Genomic DNA, 22097 nt, shown 5'->3' with positions numbered 1-22097 from the left:
GTGGAACTGTATTTCTAAAATACAGTTCCACTAAGAAATGTCGGTATAAAACTTCAATCTAATCTCTATAAAAATATCCGAAAACACCATTCTTGTTTTATTATTTTTAAATAAGTATGTAATTTAATATGTTTTGATGTTAGCAGCATCAATTTGTAAATATTACGTAAATAAGATTTCACAAAAATGAGGAAAATAAAAAGGCATTTTTATTTATTTTATTTTATTCCTTATTCCATATCATAATTTTCACATTAAAAAACGATTAATTCATATTTTATATCTACAATACACTTAAGTAATCAAAGAGTTGTTTCAATTTAACTTAAATTCATATATTTATTTACAATTATATAATAATTCATATAACAAAAAATATTTTAAATACATACGAAATACTTTTTTAAAGCTTCGATCCTTTATTTTCGAATCTTGAAGTTGCACCATCTCAGTCTAATCAAATACTTTAATTCTTTTTTTATTATTCAATAATTTTTAATTTTTACATAGAAATTAAACTTACATTTAACAGATGGCACTGCCATTCTGGCCCGTGTAAAAACGCCTGTCAAAAGGCGTGTATTGTTTTAAAAACATATTCGCATGCAACGTTGTGTCAAAATGTATAAGCAATCGGTTAAATTATTGAGAAAATTTGAGATTTTTAACAAACGAATATATACATGTTGTATAAATTTCTGTTGATCAATACTATTATTCATATAAAAATGAAAACCTGATATTATTACAAAATATTGGTTTATTAACTAACTAACTAACTAATAACTAATAACCTCAGGGGTAGGCAGAGAGAATAGAATGCTACACCACCCTGTCTTTGCAAACGTTCTTCGCCTCTTCCACATTCATGCATCTCCTCATCCATACCCGCCGAGTATTTCGACTCCTGACCCGACCGCTTTCAAGTATTTGACATACTTGAATGTGCCAAGTTTTCCTCGGTCTTCCACCGCTTCTTTTTTCAACTACATTTGCCTCATAAATTTGTTTGACCGTTCTTTCCGCACTCATACGTTCCACATGTCCGAACCATCTCAAATCTAAAATAATAAAACCAAACAAAATACAAGAAATTAGATACTGTGTAGTTTTTAGGTTCCTGTTTGTTAAAATAAGTAATTGTCCAAACAGGTTCTGCTTCATCATGACCTAGGTATAATATATTAAACTTATATTAAATTAATCACAGAATACCTAAATATCTTATTATAAACATATTTTAATTGAAACAAAAATATAAAATATGTACATTGGTACTTTTATTTTGTAATTTAAGAAGCTCATCTTTTTACACATATATTTTATACATATATTATTTTGAAATATGGTAGTTCAAAACGTGATTTAATTCAATTTAATAGATTTAATTCAATTAAATAATCTGGAGAAATACTGAGGTATTCAAGGATTTTTGTATTCAGCATTTTTTTGTATTTTTTTTTAAATATATAATGTGGCAACGTAACTTGTATTTATATATCGCTCACTCCTTTCCACAACCTCATATATCAAAAAACTTGATTTTTCAGGAGATCGTTTTTAAAGATATAATATAATACAATGTATTAAAAATAAATATCAAGCCACTTATTGAACTTTTTTACAGTGCAACAGATCTTTTTAGGTATTCCTGAATGTTTTTTCTCCATTTGAAAAATATTTAATATATTTAAAAAAATTATTAAACAATACCTTTTCTTCAAAATGCAAAAACAACACTTTCTGCCTTGTAGCGGGTAAATATTAAGTTAAAAATGTGCCGCTTTTGCTGGGGTATAGAACATTTACTAGGCATTCTGAATACATGCATATCTGAAAATTGACGATTTTTGATACATGACGTTGTTGAAAGGAGTGAGCGATATGTATATTTTAAACGATTGAAAAAAATAATTATGAAATTGTCAAATGACATTAAACTGTACTCTAGAATTGATGTTACTAAAATAAACGAATCAATCAATTAAATTTGCTGCCAAACTGACATAAACACTTGGAAAAAATAGGTATTTAAATAATTCAATTTCAATTTCATTTTAAAAATTCGATAAACGAATAATTCTATTTTACTTAGAATTTTTTTTTAAAATACACACATATAATTTTTATAATTTACAATATCAATGCTACAAATCAAATACTTGATCATTTATATAAATTCTTGGACCTTAAAATATATTTTTTAAGCCGATATGAAACATCCCCATTTATTTTTATAAAGTAACCCTGTTTTTATCCTGTTTTAAAATTAAAAATAAATTATCATTTTATTTATTTACATATTTTTAGCAATGTTAGTATATAACCACTTATTGCGATTTAAATCTACTAGTTTTGATACGTTTCCATCTCTTCGTCAGGACGATTACAACACCAGAAATATGATAACATTTTGTAAAAATGATTAACCGTAAAGTTAATGTCATAAATATTAATAATATATCGTTTTACCTACTTACAATTTTAAAGGGTATACCCGGTTGTAAATAAAACATTAAATACTTATTAAAATCCTCTCCATAAAGTCCTTAGATAATTATTTACATAAGTATATAACTGCGAAAATTAAGTAAAACAGCCAAATCGAATTGACATGAATAAATATTTTTTAAATCCTGAATCGTGATATTAGCAGTCTAGCTACCGTTCTGAAGTCCCTGGGTTCGATTCCCAGGATGGGTTGAAATAAATTTTTATGATTTTTAACTCTAATATAAATTTGATTTTACCCTTGGTACCTGAAGCACAGGATTCACCTTGCCTTCACGTAAGTTACAATCAAGATAACATATGTAGGTCCAATATGGTGGAGTTCCCTATGCACCACTTAGGGTAAATAAGGGTTAGAAGAAGAAAAAGAAGAAGACGAGGAGGAATCGTGTTCTTAAGTATACTTAATGAGTGTATTATTTTCATTGGATTTGAGAAATAAATTTACAAAATCTGCTGAGTTGTATAAAACATTTAAATTAGCTTTTTCAAAATGTTGTGGATTGACTAAGTCAGCTTTTGATTTATGCTCACGTATTTGCATTTGTATTTGTATTTGTATTTGCAGAAAAATGTTAAAATCAATGACAGGAAAATAAAACCTTGAAATATAACATACATATGTCACTATAAAATGACTAGAAAACTAAATTTTTAAAGCTAAAAATTTTATTAACAAAATTGCAAATTTAAATCCATGTACCTAAATGGTATATTTATGGTATACGTATTAAATAATATAAAAAAAAAATATTTATGTATTAATACATCACAGACAACAACCGCTGAAAACAAATGTTTGTTAATTCTAAGTTTTTTTTTTAAATGTGTACCATAAATATTGATTTTCTAACAATTATTATATACAAGTAATCAACAAGTTTATTTTTTACACAATACTTATTGCTAACTTGTGGAGTACGATTTTATTTAGAAAAAATTACATTATTTTAATAAATACATTTATTTTAATGGCACAAAAATTATACTAATAAAAATATAATAAACGTATCATTGATATCATTAACAAAAATTATGGTGGATAATCATTTAATGAATATGGATTGACCTAAAAATGATGACTTGATCGATTGTAACGGTAATACATTAGACTAGATGTTACCTTAAATATAATAACTGTACGTTTTGGTGAAAAATGTAAAAAAAAACAGCTCAAAGTTTGTGTGAGTTGATGTACCATACTTTTAATACGTTATATTAAAAGTGTGGTACATCAACTCACAAAGTCACTAAGTCTTACGGAAATCGGTCTGCTGCCTTAAAAATTAGACCTTAATTTGTCGAAAATGGACATCTTAGTAGAAAACCCCAAATTCCCAGGAATGGAAAAAATGGATGTCCATTTCGCTCTACATTTTTTCCTTTTGAAACGTTAAAATAATTTTTTAGTGACATATCGACAATGATATAATATTGTCGATTTTTGGTTCATGTCGAATTTAATTTCAATATAAACTACATACTGTATTGAGCATACCATGTATTGTCTTTAAGGTGCAACGTACAAAAGTCACATAGATAAATGTTATAGAATCACCAGTATCCCAAAAAGCTTGTTTAAAGCTGTTTTTCCACCCAGCTTTTCAATTTCTGTTATCGTCTCTGTACTTGTAACATGTCTTCAAAAATCGGCAAGCTGAACCATTTCTAGGTCATCCTTTCTACATCATATTCTCGTACTTTGAACATCCTGCGACACGTTAGCGGATCGCCTGGTGAGAACCTTGGGCATAAAGAGCAATTTGAACATCATTCTGAACTGGCGACTCATTGCGCAGTACAAAATAAAGTTGATCGCTCCGTTTAACAGGGCCAAAATGTCCATCAGTTCTCCGAACAAATAGTAGCACTGTTGGAAGAAGCATTGTCCTAGGACTCCGCTCATCAAACCCAGAACGCCTTGAGGGATTTCTGTTAGCAAGAACAGTACGAGGACAGCTACTAGCATTCTTGTGGTCCTGTATGTTCTTCTGTCGAATTTGAACACGTGCTTTTCTTGCTTGGAAGGCGGGTCGCAACTGTGCAGTCGCAAGGCTGCTTTTCTTATGTTCGCCGTGTAGAGAGCCCTGATAAGCCACACGCTTATGATGGTCAGGATGACGCACGGCAAGAGTTTGATCAGGACTCCGTGCATCCAGAAGTTTATTTTGAAGAGGAGTCCTTCGTAATCTGAGTCCACGTGGTAGAGGGTGACGGGTCTCATGTGCTCTATGATGACCGTTCTACGGACGTGGAAGAGAACGAAGGTGGGAGCGTTCAGGAAGACCGGGAGAACGAAGCTGATGAGGACGGCCATACTGCAGCGCCTCTCCGAACACAGAACGTGGTTTAACTGAGGAAACCTATAAAAATAAATTAAAATATTTTTTATTTATTGTTTCGGTATTCACTTTGTGGTAAGACACGATGAAATTGTAAAAGAAAAACGCTTGTTTTTCACTACTTGAGTTTATTTTCTTCAGGTCTAAATATAAAGAGTTTATATTTAGACCTGAAGACGGAAGCATAGCTTCAAAATTATTTCTTAATCTCTGATTGGAAAAAAGGTGTTTTATCATACATAAATATTCTTGCTATCATGAATCATGCCAAAACAAACTTCTTTCAAATGCAACCTCTTCTTATCATTTTATTTTCCATGCCTGTAAATTTTCGATGTATTTAGTTTATAAAAATATTTTATTTATTTATTTATTTTAATTTCATGTACGAAAAAAGGAACATTAGAGGGCTTTTTGAATTTGTTTCCATAAATAATATTTATTAAACCTATAAATAGAAAGAAAAAAACTAGTATGAAAAATATTCTACATTTTTTTTGTGATTGGGTAACAGCAACAATATGTTTTATTCGTCAATGGTTCCTGAAACAAGTATTTCGGCCAGATATTATCAATGTTTTATATCTTTCAATATGTATTTTGTGACTTATTTTAAGAATAATGTATAAAACAGATAATATAAGATTAACACAGAAAACACATAAGTTTTTACGATTTATTTGTTTTTTCACGAAAAAAAATATTAGAACACATAAAAATCTACGCGGCCATGTTTTATTCAAACCATTTAAGAGAAAAATAACTTAAAACCAATGGATTGAAAACAGATTTGGACACAAATATCCAGTAGTATTAATGCGTATGTGAGCATGCATATGTGTATTGTATAAATGTGTATATATATATATATATATTTATATATATATATATATATATATATATATATATATATATATATATATATATATATATATATATATATATATATATATATATATATATACATATATATATATATATATATATATACACATATATATATATATATATATATATATATATATATATATATATATATATATATATATATATTATATATATATATATTTATTTATATATATATATATATATATATATATATATATATATATATATATATATATATATATATATATATATATATATATATATATATATATATATATATATATATATATATATATATATATATATATATATATATATATATATATATATATATATATATATATACATAAATATAGGATTGCAATCGAAGATATTATTCACTTCCTATAAATAATCTCGTACGATAGAACATATGAGACTATTAACAATTACTTTCAGAAGTTAAAATTAAAGTAATTATATAAATCAACAAGAAGAATCTGGTTTTTTACCATATGCCTCCCAAATATTACATAACATACTTGTATTATATGAAGTATAAAAAATATTATTGGGTGGTCATATTTAATATAAAATTCTGTCCTTTAGGTGTGGCTATCTGGAGATATTCTGTTTAGGACGGATTTAATGTCAATCTGTTTTTATTTATTCTATATATTATTATCATTCCTGTGTATCTGTTTTAATGATCAACTATAAATACATACTACAAACGCATTTATCAATTGACGGGCAGCATCAACTTTTTGTTGAGTTATGTCATTCTGTCACTCATTGAGACCGCTTCTTTCTTTCCATGATATAAGTTTTTTACCCCTACGATATTTTGTCGGAAAAATGTCGCTACTATGTCAGGAGAAAATGGGATTGGGTTATATTAAATAATACATCCGGATGTGTTACTCAAACGAAACTATAAAATATTGTGCAGATAGGGTTTACCATAATGCGACAAAGATGAAAAAGGGACAATCTTTATTTTTTTGTGGTTCGGTACAAATAGGCCAAGGAAGATTGTCGTACCGCTATCTCTGAATTCAGTAAAAATAGCTGAAAGGGTGAAATCCAAAACTTTTTACATATCCATTTAAAAAACCTACCAAGACGCGACCCCAATAAATGGTCATTTCCGGGGGAAAAATAGGATGTATGGAAACCATATTCAAGCGGAAATAAGTGTGATATGCTTTTTATAGAAAATGTTTCAACAGGACATGATCAAACAAAGTTTTAAAAGGCTATCGCAGTCTTCTTCTTTGATTAAAGGGTGCATAGGGCATCCCAGACGTAAGCTCAATTATAGATTAAACCTCAAGACCAAACACACAAACACTAAAAATAGAATCAAAGAAATGTATATGTACTACATATCACTTTATAAATGATGCTAACACGCATAAATTGACATATTACTACTTACGAGAAGGTTATTTTAATATATAATATGATAATAACAGCAATGGATAGGTCAAGGCAGGCGCCGTGGCTTAGTTGGGTAGACGCTCGACTGCGAAACTGGCGTCGCGCGTTCGACTCTTGTAAAATTCAAGAAATACTTATTTTAAATTGGTCTACGTATTTGTGATGTATTTTTCACATTTACCTTCCTTATCTTTACTATCCTACCTGCAGACAAGCCTCTATGGTAAATGTAGAGACTGCGGGTTGTTCTTTAATTTTTTTTTTTTAACTATGAGTTGCATACACGCTTGTGTGATTACTAGTCTGTACGTGTGTCATCACCAATGGGGTGCACAGAGAATCAATAAGAGAAGCCAGTAGAGTAAGGTAGTAAGGTAAGCTAGGTACTACTTAGTAAGGTAGGATAGGTACTCGTTGCGTTTTTATATGTCACGCATGTAAGTTAGGATAGGCACTGGTTTTCTGCCTACATGGAATGCACGCCCCTGCTCATCACCCATAGAATAACACCATGGCCTGCCATCTGTTGGCCTGTAAGAGCATTGAATGCCTACTGTCGGCTCGTATACCTTACCTGATGGCGAGGTATCTCCACACGGCCAGAGTGAGAGTCAAGCAGATGGAAGTCGTGTGACATATCTGAGTGAAGTGCATGTGCAGCAGCAAGTACACCGCCCAGAAATGAGGAAATTCCATTTGCTTTGGAAATACCTGGAATTTTATGAAGTAAATTTTAGTTTCATTAATTAATTCGGCAGTCACTTTGTGGTAAGATATATCAATTTTTAATTATTGTTTTACTTAGTAAATACCACTATTTCTTAAAATCTACTGTGTCACGTGTTTCCATGCATTCCGCATCATTTTCAAACACCGTATGTTAAGCTAATTCTAAATTTTAGAGTCGGGTCCTTAGGACGTTGAAAGTTGAAGAGGGGATAGTAGCTGTTTCTTATTTGTATTTATTAATTTAATTTTTATTTTTATTTCTCATCTTATCTCATCTCATTCTATCAGTGGGAACATAGACAATAGGGGCGAGGCTTTAGTCATTATCATATTGTTAATTATGGGTATAAATTTTAGCTCTGCATTCATTACTAAGTGTTCGATATTACATTTTAATTAAGTGTTTGATAGTATATTTTAGTTCTGCATTCATTAGTAAGTGTTTGATATTATATTTTAAATAAGTATTCCATACTAAATTTTAGTTTTGCATTAATTTCATTGTTTATGTAAGTGTTTGATATTATATTTTAAACAAGTGTTTGATAGTCATTCACTAGTAATTGCTCGATATTAAATTTTAAATAAATGTTTGATTTAAAATTTTAGTTCTGCATTCATTCTATTGTTTAAGTAAGAGTTTGATATTACATTTTAATTGAGTATTCGATAGTATATTTTAGTTCTACATTAATCAGTGTTTGATATTAAATTTGAAATAACTATTCGAGGGTAAATTTTAGCTCTTCAAAGTGTTCGATATTAAATTTTAAACAAGTGTTCGAACAACGTATAAAAAACATGAATAATTTTAGGAGAATTAATATTTTGATCAAACGCTTTTACATGTTTATCTATACATAATAATTTAGTCATTTTGCAAGTTTCACGTTCTTAATAACAACTATGGCTAGCGGTGGAGGAATGCCTTCATTTATGAATAAAATACGCGATTATTAAGACCAACTTTCAAATAACATGAAAATAGTAGCTTTTTTCAAGCACTGAATTTTTCATTTTTAAAGCATAAAAATAATTTGCACGGATCTGTTCAAAAAGAATCTCCTAAAAATTCAATTAATTATTCATTCGGTTATGTTAAATTACCTTAATGATGGTGCTACAGATAACAGTATTATTTATTAGCATTTTCAAAGTAAACGTTACTTCAATTAATTCCATGTATATTATGGTAATTTTCAATTAATTTCGGAGCGAAGTTTTTGAATGGAAATCCCCGAATACCTTCCGTACAATGTTAGTATTGGTCGTTTCTTTGCTTTACAAATAGCGATTATTCTACATAATGGTATACAGCAATAAATTACACAATATAACCGCAAATGGGCTGCCTATTGAGTTACACAATGGAGGTGAAATATTACCGGTAATGATTAGAACTCGAGTGTACATATTTTGCTGAGCAGGGGCGGGATTATGGACACTTTTATCGACGTAGATAAGTCGAGGGTCGATAAAAAGCAATAAGCACGAAGTGTTGCTTTTTTTAATTACAGCCTCTGACTAAATCAGCATTTGGAGAACTATACATCGAGCTCTGTGCACAAAAAATAGTGATATTAACTTCAATTCATAAACCCATGATTAGTGATTGACATGATTAAAATGCCGAGAAAAAAAATACTAAAAAAATTCGTTATTATTGAATTTTACTTCTTACAAAAAAACAAACATCTTTTATTAATTTTTCGGTAAAAATAAAACACTTGGTTGGTTCTAGATTACTAAACTATCCTACGAGTGACGTTGTTACTAAACATTCGTAAAAAAAATACGACATAGAAACAATACTGGAAGAAATTAAATAGTCAAAAACTTTTATTATTTTATAAATAATAATATCATTCTTTGGATTTAATAGATCACGTAATAATGAAAAAAAATACATTGGGAAGGTACTGTGAAGAAGGGGGCGCAGGAATGATGCGAACATTATTTTTTTTCCAGGAATTGTCATTTTGCCGTCGTAATTTTTACGATAGTTTAGTATTAGGGTTAGTATTAGTTGTAGGATTAAGATCGCTTTTGAATGTATTAATGTAAACACATCTAGTTTCCACAACTACAGATATTCTCATCAGCAGGTAAAAGGAAATATAAACCATATTTATATGCACAAATACAAAGGAGCATGGATTGCGACTGAGTAGAAATTAGTCCGAGTATAAGTACCTACCGTTCGAGAATACAAATGCTGCCATCCTTCTAACACGGTTAAATGGAGAAGCAATACCTTACCTAATTGCGACTCCTTGAAATATCTAGGGTCACTAATCCACAGGGATGGAGGGTGCACAGCAGACGTAATGCATAGAATTAGTGTGGGGTGGATGAAGTTTCGATCCGTGACGAGAGTCCTTTGTGACCCAAAAATGCCAGCCAAGTTAAAGGGAAAAGTTTACCAAACAATTATCAGACCTGCACTCCCTTAGCTCTGAATGCTAGAAAATGTAGAACACCTACTTTACGCAACTAGAACTGCTGAAATGCGAATGCTTAATCAAGGGTGGCCAACCCGCGGCCCGCCAGGTGTCTTCTTGTGGCCCGCGGAGCATATCACACATTTTTTCTTTAAGTGTACATAAAACCACCAAAAGAACATTCAATCGTGCGTATTTCTAATCATATCCTATATATGGAAGGATATGATTATCTTCTATAGTATATTCGTTTTAACAAACAATCACAACATTTTGCGATCGACTTTTAAATACATATTGATGCTGCTATAACCGACTGATAGAGTTATGCAGTATCCATGATACTAGCAAAGAAAATTAACCAATATTCAGATTGTGAAATGGTTAAGAAATGTTTGGAGAGTGTCGTTAAAATTCTGTGTCCCGAAAATAAAACTGATTTCTCAAAAATAAGCCTGTCCCTTATTTAATAAAAGCGTTTGATTATTGCCTAACTCTAATTTTAAAAAAATGTGTTTGATTTTCATTTTTATCATATGGTCTTTAAAAAAACAAAATATTTCACGTTTGCTTTGAATAATTAAAGAAATTTCGTTTTATGGCCCGGTAGGAAATCTCATTTCTAAAATTTAGCCCGGCTGCTGAAAAGGTTGGCCACCCATGGCTTAGATGGTCAGCTGGATTATCCCTTAGAGGCAAAATAAAGAGTTCGCGCATTCATGGAAGCCTGCGTGTAACAGACATCAATAGTAAAGCAATCGTGAACCAGGCAATCAGACTTTGAGGAAGACCAAAGAATTCATGGATGCTGCGGAAAGAACACATTATTCGAAGGCATGTTCTAGGTGACGTTGTCCACGATATAAGGAGCTACAACCTGAGGACGAGGAGAGCTGACCCCAACAGTCAGGAGCCAGGAATAAAAAGACACTCATATCGACGTGCCCTACGTAAAGTGCTCTAACTATATTTTTTGTCAATTTTGAGATATATGGTGTACGTTATCAACGGACCGTTATCTACAAATACAAATAAACAAAAAAAATATGTAAAATAAATTACGCCTTGTTTTCAGGCGTATAAGATGCTATCTACATCAAATTTTCGAAATGAACTAAACTCCTAAAACGCTAACTACTTATTTTTGACAAACCATAAAGTTTTAAAATGATTTAATACATTATTTTATCGTGTTTTTGAACGTATAATACAAGTTTAGAATTTCAGATAAAACCGTTAACAAAAAAAAAATACGTTGATAAAATCTTCTAAGCTCTCTCCTGTGAAGTAACAGATTCGCAGATAGTGTACTTTACGAAGGGGCCATCGATATGTACACATATACATACATTCATACATGTGCCATACATCATACATATCGCAGCACCATCTACAATATACGATAGAGTGAACTTTTTATTTATTTCTAGAATCAATTATGTCACGTTAACGTAGAATTTTATATCTCAACTTTCATTGTCATCTCCAAGTAGGCTGAATCCACAAGGGAGCTACCCATTATCCACTACCCACTATTCACGACTTCGTAACTTCAGCTTATTACTGTAGGTACATTTTTTATGTTCAGAATATTCAGCATTAATTAAATAAAGAACTAAGAACTAAGTTGAGAAACAGGTGTAGATTTCAGATAGGTCTCTTGTAGTCTTTGTGCGTATAATTTATGAAAAATTTACTACTGTTGTTCGCCAAGAATAATATAAACCCCGTAAAGTCCATATTGTGTTTAGGAATTCGTATTGAGAGAATATGGTTAGTATTAGCATGAATAACTTCTTATATTAAATAAATTTTTAACAGGAGTTCTCCCAGGGGTTGCAACACCAAATCCATGTAAATTAGGTAGATTAATTAAATTTACTTCTGAGTACTAAGCTACTCTCCTGAGTGATCAAGAAGGCATAATATTTGTTAATTTTTCTCTTTTTCACCGAACATTTTAATGACTGATATTATTTGAATGACTAACTGGATTCTTATTATTAAGAAAAAAATATATTGTATTTTGACACATATGTATACGTTTATTTAAATTATAAATATTGATGTGAAAAAAATATATTTACGTACGTCGTTTAAACGTAAAAATATTGTAAAACGCCCTTGAGGTAATTTTTCACTAAAACGATGCAATATTAATTGCCCATTATTACCATTACTGTTTTAAAAAAAAAACTAACTAACTAACTAACCATCACGCCCCTCCCCACAGGGGTAGGCAGAGAAAATAAAGTGCCACACCACTCTGTCCTTGCAAACATTCTTCGCCTCTTTCACGTTCATGCATCTCCTCATACATATCCGCCGATTGTTACGATTCCTAACCTGACCACTTTAAACACTTTGTTATTTTGGAACCAGTTGTCGATATGAATTATAAGGTTTTATATGTAACCAAAAAAACTGTTTTCCCTTTAATATAAATAAAGTCAAATTAACTATTACGTTACTTACATATTTACACACTATTTATAGATTTGACGTTTAATTTGTAGAACTTCGTTTTTAAATCAAATACTGATTATTTGAGTCTACTAAAAAAAGCATTTGATAAAACATTTAATACATAAATATTTACATAATTCAAAAATATAATATAAGATAAAACGTTAAATAAAAAAACAGCGTTTAATTTAGCTAATTCTGAATTTACCTCCTCCCATATTTTATTCAGTATTTTTATATCAATTACAAGAGCTTTTGCGTTTACTGTGGACGTCATTGGTGGAATGATTGATTTGATGCTTTCTTTCCTATTTTCCACAAATATTTTATGGTGTGATCCGCACATAATTATAAATAGGTCCTTGAAACTCCGAATTAGAATCCTCTACCAACCACAGGGCCACAAACGTATAATTTTTTTGGCATTTCTTTATTCTACCCTTCATGAATGGTGTATTATTCTCAAATACACAGTCAGTACGCGACCCACAAATGGAATATAAATCGGAATTTGGGAAACAAATATTTTTTCATAATTTCTTTTACCTCCTTGAAACCTTTGAAAATAACCCATTCTTATCATCACTATGTATTTATTTCGAAGAAAAACTATTTTTTTCAATACAAAAACGGTGTTTTTCAGCAACAAATGCTATTTCGATAAATGTTGCCTGGCTTTAAAGGAAAATTGAGCTGCGGACTATCCCGCCTAAAATATTTATTAATAACTATAGCTAGTCAGTAGTTTTAAAGAAAAAAAATATCTTACCAAGTATCTGTATATAGCGAATGGGAGATATTCCAACATCACAAGCATATCTGTTACTGCAAGCCATTTCAGAATCCTATTGATAGGTGCGCAGGCTAGATCCTTTCTCGTTAACACTAAAATATTCATTATGTTAGCTATAGTGCCGAACAAACACACCTGAAAATAAAAATTATTAAACTTTAATATCATATTAAATAAATCGGGAATCCAAAATAAAGGATTTGAAAAAGTACTTTATGGATGTCCGCCTCCGTAGTGTAATGGTCAGCACACTTGGCTACCGTTCTGGAGGTCCCGGGTTCGATTCCCAGGGGGGTCAAATAAATATAAGTGATTTTTTCACTGTAATATTTATTCCATATTACCCTGGACTGGTACCTGAAGCGGAGGGCTGATCACCTTTCCTTCATGTATTAACGATCTAGATAACACTGTATTTACATGATGCAGTGCCCTATGCATCATTGGGGTGCGGATAAGGGTTTGAACTTTATGGAAAGATATTTAATATATGTAGTGTTTAGTCATATTTTCTTGTTTTGTTTTTACCTTTTATTTTTTTATATTTTCTCATTTGTTATATTTTCTCATTTGTTTATTTGAAATATGCTTCTTACCTTATGTTTTTCTCATTTATTTCTTTGAAATATACTTCTTATGTCTATTTTTTATACCTGTTTATTGTTTTTATATTTTGCCATGTATCAGTTTTGGTTATTTAAAAAAAATGTTACATTTTTATTTGTGTTCCAGTCTTGTTAACCTTAATCCCATGTCCCAAAATGAGAAATAGAAATTACTTAGGAAATTACTTGAAATAGGAATATTATATGTATACATGACCTTTGTATGTAATATGTTTTGAAAAAAATAATATTTATTGATTCGGCATTACATAGTGGAATGACATGTTGATTATTTTTTTTTTAAATTAACGCTTTTATAATACCACTTAATGAGTTTTATTTCATTACGACTAGTTTAAAAACTACAGATGTTTCCTTCTGCAGGTGAACAGTGAAACATACGTTGTTTCAAGTGTTTTACTATTCACTTGTCGATTAAAACATCTGTAGTTTTCGAAACTAGTTGAGTGTAATGAAATAAAACTCATTAAGTGGTGTTATACAAGTTTTTTTTAAGTCAACTAAATAGATCAAGAGTCAACTCTACATTTCCTGTATTCAGTGGCGTGCACAGATAAAAAGTTGGAGCAGGCAGTAGAGGTAGGTAGTAAGGTAAGCCAGGTACTACTTTTTTTTATATTTGTTAGTTGCGTTAGAAAATTTTCCTTGCCTATATATAAAAGGATTTTCAGCATATTTAGATTATATATCTTAAAAATGAAAGTGGGTGTGTATAGGTCACAAGAAAATAAACAAAGTTGATCCTTAAATAATCTCAAAAGATAAATAAGATAGCTAGGTACTACTTAGTAAAGTAGAGTAGGTACTGGTTGCGTTTTTATATGTCACGCGGGTAAGTTATGATAGGCACTGCTTTTCTGCCTATATATTGTAGAATGCACGCCCTGGTAGTAAGGTAATCTAGGTACAACTTAGTAAGGTTAGGTAGGTACTGATTGCGTTTTTATATGTCACGCGGGTAAGTTAGGATAGGCACTGCTTTTCTGCCCATATGGAATGCACGCCCCTGGCTGATAAAGATAATACTCACCAGCAGACTGACGTATCCGTGGACATTGTTATACTTCATGACCGCCTGCTTCATGTCGCCCGAGCAGTAGAGGCAGTCGGGCCGGGCCGGCTGCATGTGGCGCGCCCACTCCTCGAACATGCTCTGCAGCGTGTCCACGTCCAGGTCCATGCTGATGTTCCTGGTGAGCATGGCGTTGATGAAGGCGTGCTGGATGCCCACGGGCGGGCTGGACTCTGTGACGTCACCCGCGAAGCCGCTGCCGAACCCCGCGTGGACGGACAGGTCCATTGTCGAGCGAAGGTGATAAGATCACTAAAAGGGGGATAAAATAATAAATATTATACCAAATATTGAATATTGACATCAATCACTGTTTCTTAGAGTTTTAAGTTACCATATTTATATTACATAACGCCTAGATTTGTGAACAATGATTTTGACGCACTCAAAATATGGTGAGTAAAATAACCGGAAGATGTCGTTAGGTGGGGAAGGCAACGAAGGAGACAACGGTATGCGCATGTGCGTACATATATTTCTTCAAACCCTTATCCGCACCTCAATGGTGCATAGGACACTACATCATATAAACGTAGTGTTTTCTCGATCGAACACACGAAGGAGAGGTGATCAGCCTTCCGCTTCAGGTACCAGTCCAGGGTAATTTTGAATAAATATTAGAGTGAAAAAATCTCTTTTATTTATATTACCCCCCTTGGGATTCGAACCCGGGACCTCCAGGACGGTGGTCAAGCATGCTGACCATTACACTACGGAACCGGACATATATACATAAATATATATATATATATATATATATATATATATATATATATATATATATATATATATATATATATATATATATATATTTATATATATTTGTATATATATATATATATATATATATATATATATATATATATATATATATATATATATATATATATATATATATATATATATATATATATATATATATATATATATATATATATTATATATATATATATATATATATATATATATATATATATAATATATATTTATATATATATATATATATATATATATATATATATATATATATATATATATATATATATATATATATATATATATATATATATATTTATATAAATATAAATATACAACTTACCATATTACCAACAATATGAATATCTTCTACGTCCATATAACAGATAAAACCATTTTGTTTTAAACGAAAAAAATAGTAAAAAAAAACTATTCGAAATATATTTTTCGCATGTTTACTTGCGGCTGTAGATTTATCGACTGAATACCAGTGGTATAAAATCCTACAAGATAATCCTTCATTTGTGACTGATTCACCCTCTCAGGACGTGACTGAATTATAATATGAATGTAAAGGAATTGTGGCAGTCAGTAGTATGTGGGTACATATTACATATGTATATTACATTAGTGTGTACTCTGCGTTCAAGTAATATAAGGAGGCAAGTTCAAAATCAAAAGAAAAAAGTTTGCGATGAAAACGTTCATGGGAAAATTCGACGATTTCAAAAACTTAAATAAAAACACCTTTATTGATTCGGACCTCACATACTAATAAAAGAGTTTCTGCTCAATAAAAAGCTTCTTTTTATTTCACCAATAGATGTCTCTAGTGAAGTTCTAGTGAATCAAGAACAATGTTTCAAAATTGGTTCATATATATAGAACTTCCAAGAATTTGAGTAGAGTAGTTGTCAATAATAGGTAGAATTGGTGAATGTTACACGTGTGTAAAGTGATCACTTAAACCAGCCTATGACGGTCGTCAGCCCCGTAAATGCCCAGACTTCCATATTATTCTTCGTCTTTGATGAGATGTCAAAAATAATATGAAAATAACTGTAATTGGAGATAATCCAGATTTTGTGAACAAGTATTTGGACACACTTAAAATGTTGTAAATAATAACAAATAAAAAAAAATGTATATACAACATTTCGAGCTTCTTTCATCATACCATAGATATCTTTAGTGAAATTCTAGTGAATTCCAGCACTATGTTTCGAATTTGAACAATATACATTTATGTATGTATAGAAATTCCAATAATTTGAGTAGTGTGGTTGTCAATCATAAGTTGAATTTGTGAATGTTACACGTCTGTAAAGTGATCACTGAAACCAGCCTATGATGGCCGTAAATGCTCTGACTTCCATATTCTTCATCATCGATGGTGAGATGTCAAAAAATAATATAAAAATTGTGATAATTCTGTAGAAAAACTCTTTAGAGTTTCACGCGTATTTATCACATTTTAATGAGCGACATATTAAAAATGATTTTTTTATTGATTTAAATGTGCAATATCACTAACAAATAGACTGCAGCTTATGCTTTGTATCTAAATATGTCATTTCACCATACAGGCAACATATTTTTAATACAATGTTACCTTTTGATGTATCGTACACGGTCTTAAATTGAGTTTCCTGAACATTTCATATTTTGGACTTGCACCCGTATGCTTTTTTGGTAGGTATCAACAGACATTACCTGCATAGTTTATTTGATCGTGAAGTTTTCACGTATTTTGTGTCATCATAGTTCAAAACTATTCTTAGCACATTGCTCTGGTTATAAGTCTTCCAACTTATGTTTTAAGCAACACAAAGAAAACATAAATTGATTAGGCAGTCAATTTAGTACCAATATTCTATCAATTAGTAAATTTATGGTACTCATCTATTTAAAAATAAAAAGCTAGCTTCGTACCACACATTATTATATTTTTTTGTCATACGTATTTCGATGCACTCAACATTGTTATCGAACACCTTATGAAAAAAGCTCAAATTTAAGAGAGTTGTGTAAATTACGGTATTTACATACGGTATTTGATAATGATGTTGAGAACATTGAAACACGTGTCATATTATAGTATATTAATTAGTGGTAATAATAGTGAAATAAACCAAATATTCATGGGAAAATAAACGCCAAGATGCACTACCCTGTATGGCAGCGAGGGTGATTCTTCTCTCGGTGATCCGAGACTGACAATGTGACAGGGCCAGCTTACGGGATTCCAGAGACAAGCAAAGTGAAGCAAAGGAAATAAGTTCGTCCAAGGTCCTACAACCTGAAGAGAACTGACCCCAACAGTCTACAAAGTTGGGAAAGAGCCAGAGAGAAGAGAATTAGCGGTATTTGCCAAGTTATCATTAAATTTGATGTCCCAAATAATATTTATTTGGGCCATTTAGAATAACCTTTTCATAGTATTCGAGATAATCTTGTGTAAATGGAATGGTGAGTCACTTTTCGAGTAAAGTTGACAAATCTGCTTGGAGTTATTCTGAAGACAATCACTTGTCAATTACAGTACTACTAAGGTACTTATGTAGTCTAACCACGTACCACTCGTACAATCATGGAAAATTTGGTGATTCAACCGAGGATTCAATTGTAATCGAGTTCACGTAGGTTATATTTTAATTGAAAAGTTTTTTTTTGTAATACGTAGAATTGTAATTTTTTTTTTTCTATTTCAGAACTTTTTTGCACTTTTATTACTATCTAGCACAGTGGTCAATTTTTTTTCCTCCAATATTTTTTGCGTGGAAAAACCGATACGCAAATCGTTTATATGTTTGTGTTAATCATATATTATCTAGATTAGAACATGATACATACATATTAAAGGAAAATGACATTGATGATATCTGAGCGATGCATTTTTCTGGAACCATAAACGAATAAAATATATGAAGTTAGTTCATTAATTTCCCCTTGTATATATATATATATATATATATATATATATATATATATATATATATATATATATATATATATATATATATATATATATATATATATATATATATATATATATATATATATATATATATATATATATATATATATATATATATATATATATATATATATATATATATATATATATATATATATATATATATATATATATATATATATATATATATATATATATATATATATATACATATAAGTTAGTTCATTAATTTCCCCTTGTATATATATATATATATATATATATATATATATATATATATATATATATATATATATATATATATATATATATATATATATATATATATATATATATATATGTATATATATATATATATATACATATATATATATATATATATATATATATATATATATATATATATATATATATATATATATATATATATATATATATATATATATATATATATATATATAACGTGGTAATATTTTCCTTTTGAAAATTAAGTGTAAATAATATGTAAAGTGGGTGTATAATAATAAAATAAACAATGTGTTGCTTTGTAATTAAAGAAACGACAATAAAAGTTTATTCTTAATTAATCTTTATAATAATTTTTATATCTATCTATCTATCTATCTGATTCTGACAGTTAATAATATTATCGGAAGTCTTTTGTTTTCTTCTGAGCGACGCATGCGGCATCTGGTGGTAGAACTGTTTTATGTAGGTACTTTTTGTAAGTACTTAATAAAATGTATAGGTAGGTACCTAGTTATTTTATTACATCTCCCCCCTTGGGGATGAAAATTCATAGTAAAATTTTCACTCGTCCTCCGGATCATCTTCTTGTAGTGAAGGGACTGGTATAAGTTTAGTGATATGATAAAGGTTTGATTTTATTTTTTTTCTTTCTTTCTTTTTTTTCCTTCTTTTTTTTCTTTTTTTTTTTCTTTCTTGTTTTTTTTTCTTTCTTTTTTTTTCCGTTCTTTTTTCTTTCTTTCTTTTTTTTTGTATTTTTTTTTTCTTGACCCTTTTAAAGTAGACACAGTTTTTTTCAATCCATTTGTTTTTTTCTTTTGAATTCCTTCATTTTTATTCAGATCTCTTAAAGTATCTTCTAATATAACCAAATTTACAACTTTTAATTGTTCATCTGCATTTTCATTCGAATTTAATACTGGATTCCTGCTTAGACAATCTACTTCTAAATTCTTCTTTCCTGGAGAATATTTTATTTTATCTTTCGTAGAAGTTTTTTCTACTTTATTTTTATTTTCATTTTTCAAGCACTGTTTCTGTGTTATTTGTATGTCTTTATTTTTATCCTGATCTTTTAAATTATCTTCTAATTTAACCAAATTTACAACTTTTAATTGTTCATCTGCATTTTCATTCGAGTTTAATACTGGATTCCTGCTTAGACAATCTACTTCTAAATTCTTCTTTCCGGGAGAATATTTTATTTTATCTTTCGTAGAAGTTTTTTCTACTTTATTTTTATTTTCACTTTTCAAGCACTGTTTCTGTGTTATTTGTATGTCTTCATTTTTATTCTGATCTTTTAAAATATCTTCTAATTTAACCAAATTTACAACTTTTAATTGTTCATTTGCATTTTCCTTCGATTCTAATACTGGATTCCTGCTCACACAATCTGCTTCGAAATTCTTCTTTTCTGGAGTATATTTTATTTTATATTTTGTAGAAATTTTTTTCACATGATTTTTATTTTTAATTTTATCACTAGTTCTTAAATTTCCACGTCTTCTTTGATTATCTTCTAATCGTTTTCTTTGATCATCTTCTAATTTTTCTCTCTCACTCCGAACATATTGTAGTAATTGTTTTAATACATCTAATGTTTCATAATCCATTTCCAATTAACAAAATTGTCGTTTTATAACGTGGTAATATTTTCCTTTTGAAAATTAAGTGTAAATAATATGTAAAGTGGGTGTATAATAATAAAATAAACAATGTGTTGCTTTGTAATTAAAGAAACGACAATAAAAGTTTATTCTTAATTAATCTTTATAATAATTTTTATATCTATCTATCTATCTATCTGATTCTGACAGTTAATAATATTATCGGAAGTCTTTTGTTTTCTTCTGAGCGACGCATGCGGCATCTGGTGGTAGAACTGTTTTATGTAGGTACTTTTTGTAAGTACTTAATAAAATGTATAGGTAGGTACCTAGTTATTTTATTACATATATATATATATATATATATATATATATATATATATATATAAACACAATGTGTGTGTCGTTATAGTTTTTATTATACGTTTCGAAAATACCTCAAATATATATTTTAAGACGCCTACGCAAAGCTTTTGAAATCGAGTCACAATAAACTAGTGAGCAGACGAAAGTACACTTTTTCTTTATATGTAGAACGTATAACAAATTGTGTGGGATTATATACGCGTAATGATGCTCCGGAGCTGCTTATCAATTATGGGACGAGTGACACAATAAGTTGACAGCCAACGCGAGGATTCTCCTAAAAAATTAATGAGAAAAATAACAATACAGTATTTGACGTGCTGGAAACTGACTTCTTTCGAGCTTTCGAGACATTTTAATGTTTCCGAGAAAATTTTATTTTATAGTTTAAAAAAATTCAAGGTATTATAAACCTTATATTTTTGCTGTTGCTTTTTTCAATTTTAACAATTGAAATCAAGTAGTGTTATTTTGTGTGTTGTATTCTTGTGTGTTGTTTTGCAAACACTGTAGAAGTCAGTAGTGTAAAATGTATACCTAAATATACGCCTTCAATATATTAATTTTGAACCTTATATTTTTGTCCACCTCCGTAGCGTAGGCCAGCACGCTTGGCTACCGTCCTGGAGGCCCGGGGTTCGATTCCCAAGGAAGGGGGTTAAATAAATATAAGTGATTCTTTACCCTGGACTGGTACCTGAAGCGGAGGGCTTCTTTCATGTTTTAACAATCTTCACCTTTTCTTCATGTTTTAACAATCAAGATAACACTGAATTTGTATGATGCAGTGCCTCTATGCATCATTGGGATGCGGATAAGGGTTTGAAGAAGAAGAAGAAGAAATATACGATT

General features: G+C 29.9%; 1 protein-coding gene across 1 annotated transcript; it reads right to left on the bottom strand.

Annotated features, from left to right (window-relative positions):
- Positions 1-3782: 3782 nt before the first annotated feature.
- On the bottom strand, positions 3783-15474 carry LOC148298817 (G protein-coupled receptor dmsr-1-like). Its single transcript, XM_088276627.1, has 4 exons — positions 15249-15474; positions 13569-13727; positions 7738-7874; positions 3783-4874 (listed from the first exon to the last, which is right to left on the bottom strand). The coding sequence occupies exons 1-4, from the start codon at positions 15417-15419 to the stop codon at positions 4199-4201; spliced, it is 1143 nt and encodes a 380-aa protein (XP_088132753.1). The 5' UTR covers positions 15420-15474; the 3' UTR covers positions 3783-4198.
- Positions 15475-22097: the final 6623 nt, after the last annotated feature.

This window comes from Brachycentrus maculatus, unplaced genomic scaffold, assembly GCF_059751285.1.
Source record: "Brachycentrus maculatus isolate JH-2025_06_01 unplaced genomic scaffold, ASM5975128v1 h1tg001570l, whole genome shotgun sequence".
Taxonomy (NCBI): domain Eukaryota; kingdom Metazoa; phylum Arthropoda; class Insecta; order Trichoptera; family Brachycentridae; genus Brachycentrus; species Brachycentrus maculatus.
The sequence above is the reverse complement of the archived record's forward strand: the minus strand, read 5'-3'. Positions and strand labels throughout refer to the sequence as shown.

What these genes read in the sequence shown, in the direction of transcription:
- LOC148298817 (XM_088276627.1), bottom strand. Translation starts at nt 15,419, where the DNA reads ATGCTCACCAGGAACATCAGCATGGACCTGGACGTGGACACGCTGCAG. An exon ending in ACGGATACGTCAGTCTGCTG is followed by an intron (nt 13,728 to 15,248) that starts GTGAGTATTATC and finishes TTTTATTTTCAG; the next exon opens with GTGTGTTTGTTCGGCACTAT. An exon ending in TCGCTATATACAGATACTTG is followed by an intron (nt 7,875 to 13,568) that starts GTAAGATATTTT and finishes ATAAAATTCCAG; the next exon opens with GTATTTCCAAAGCAAATGGA.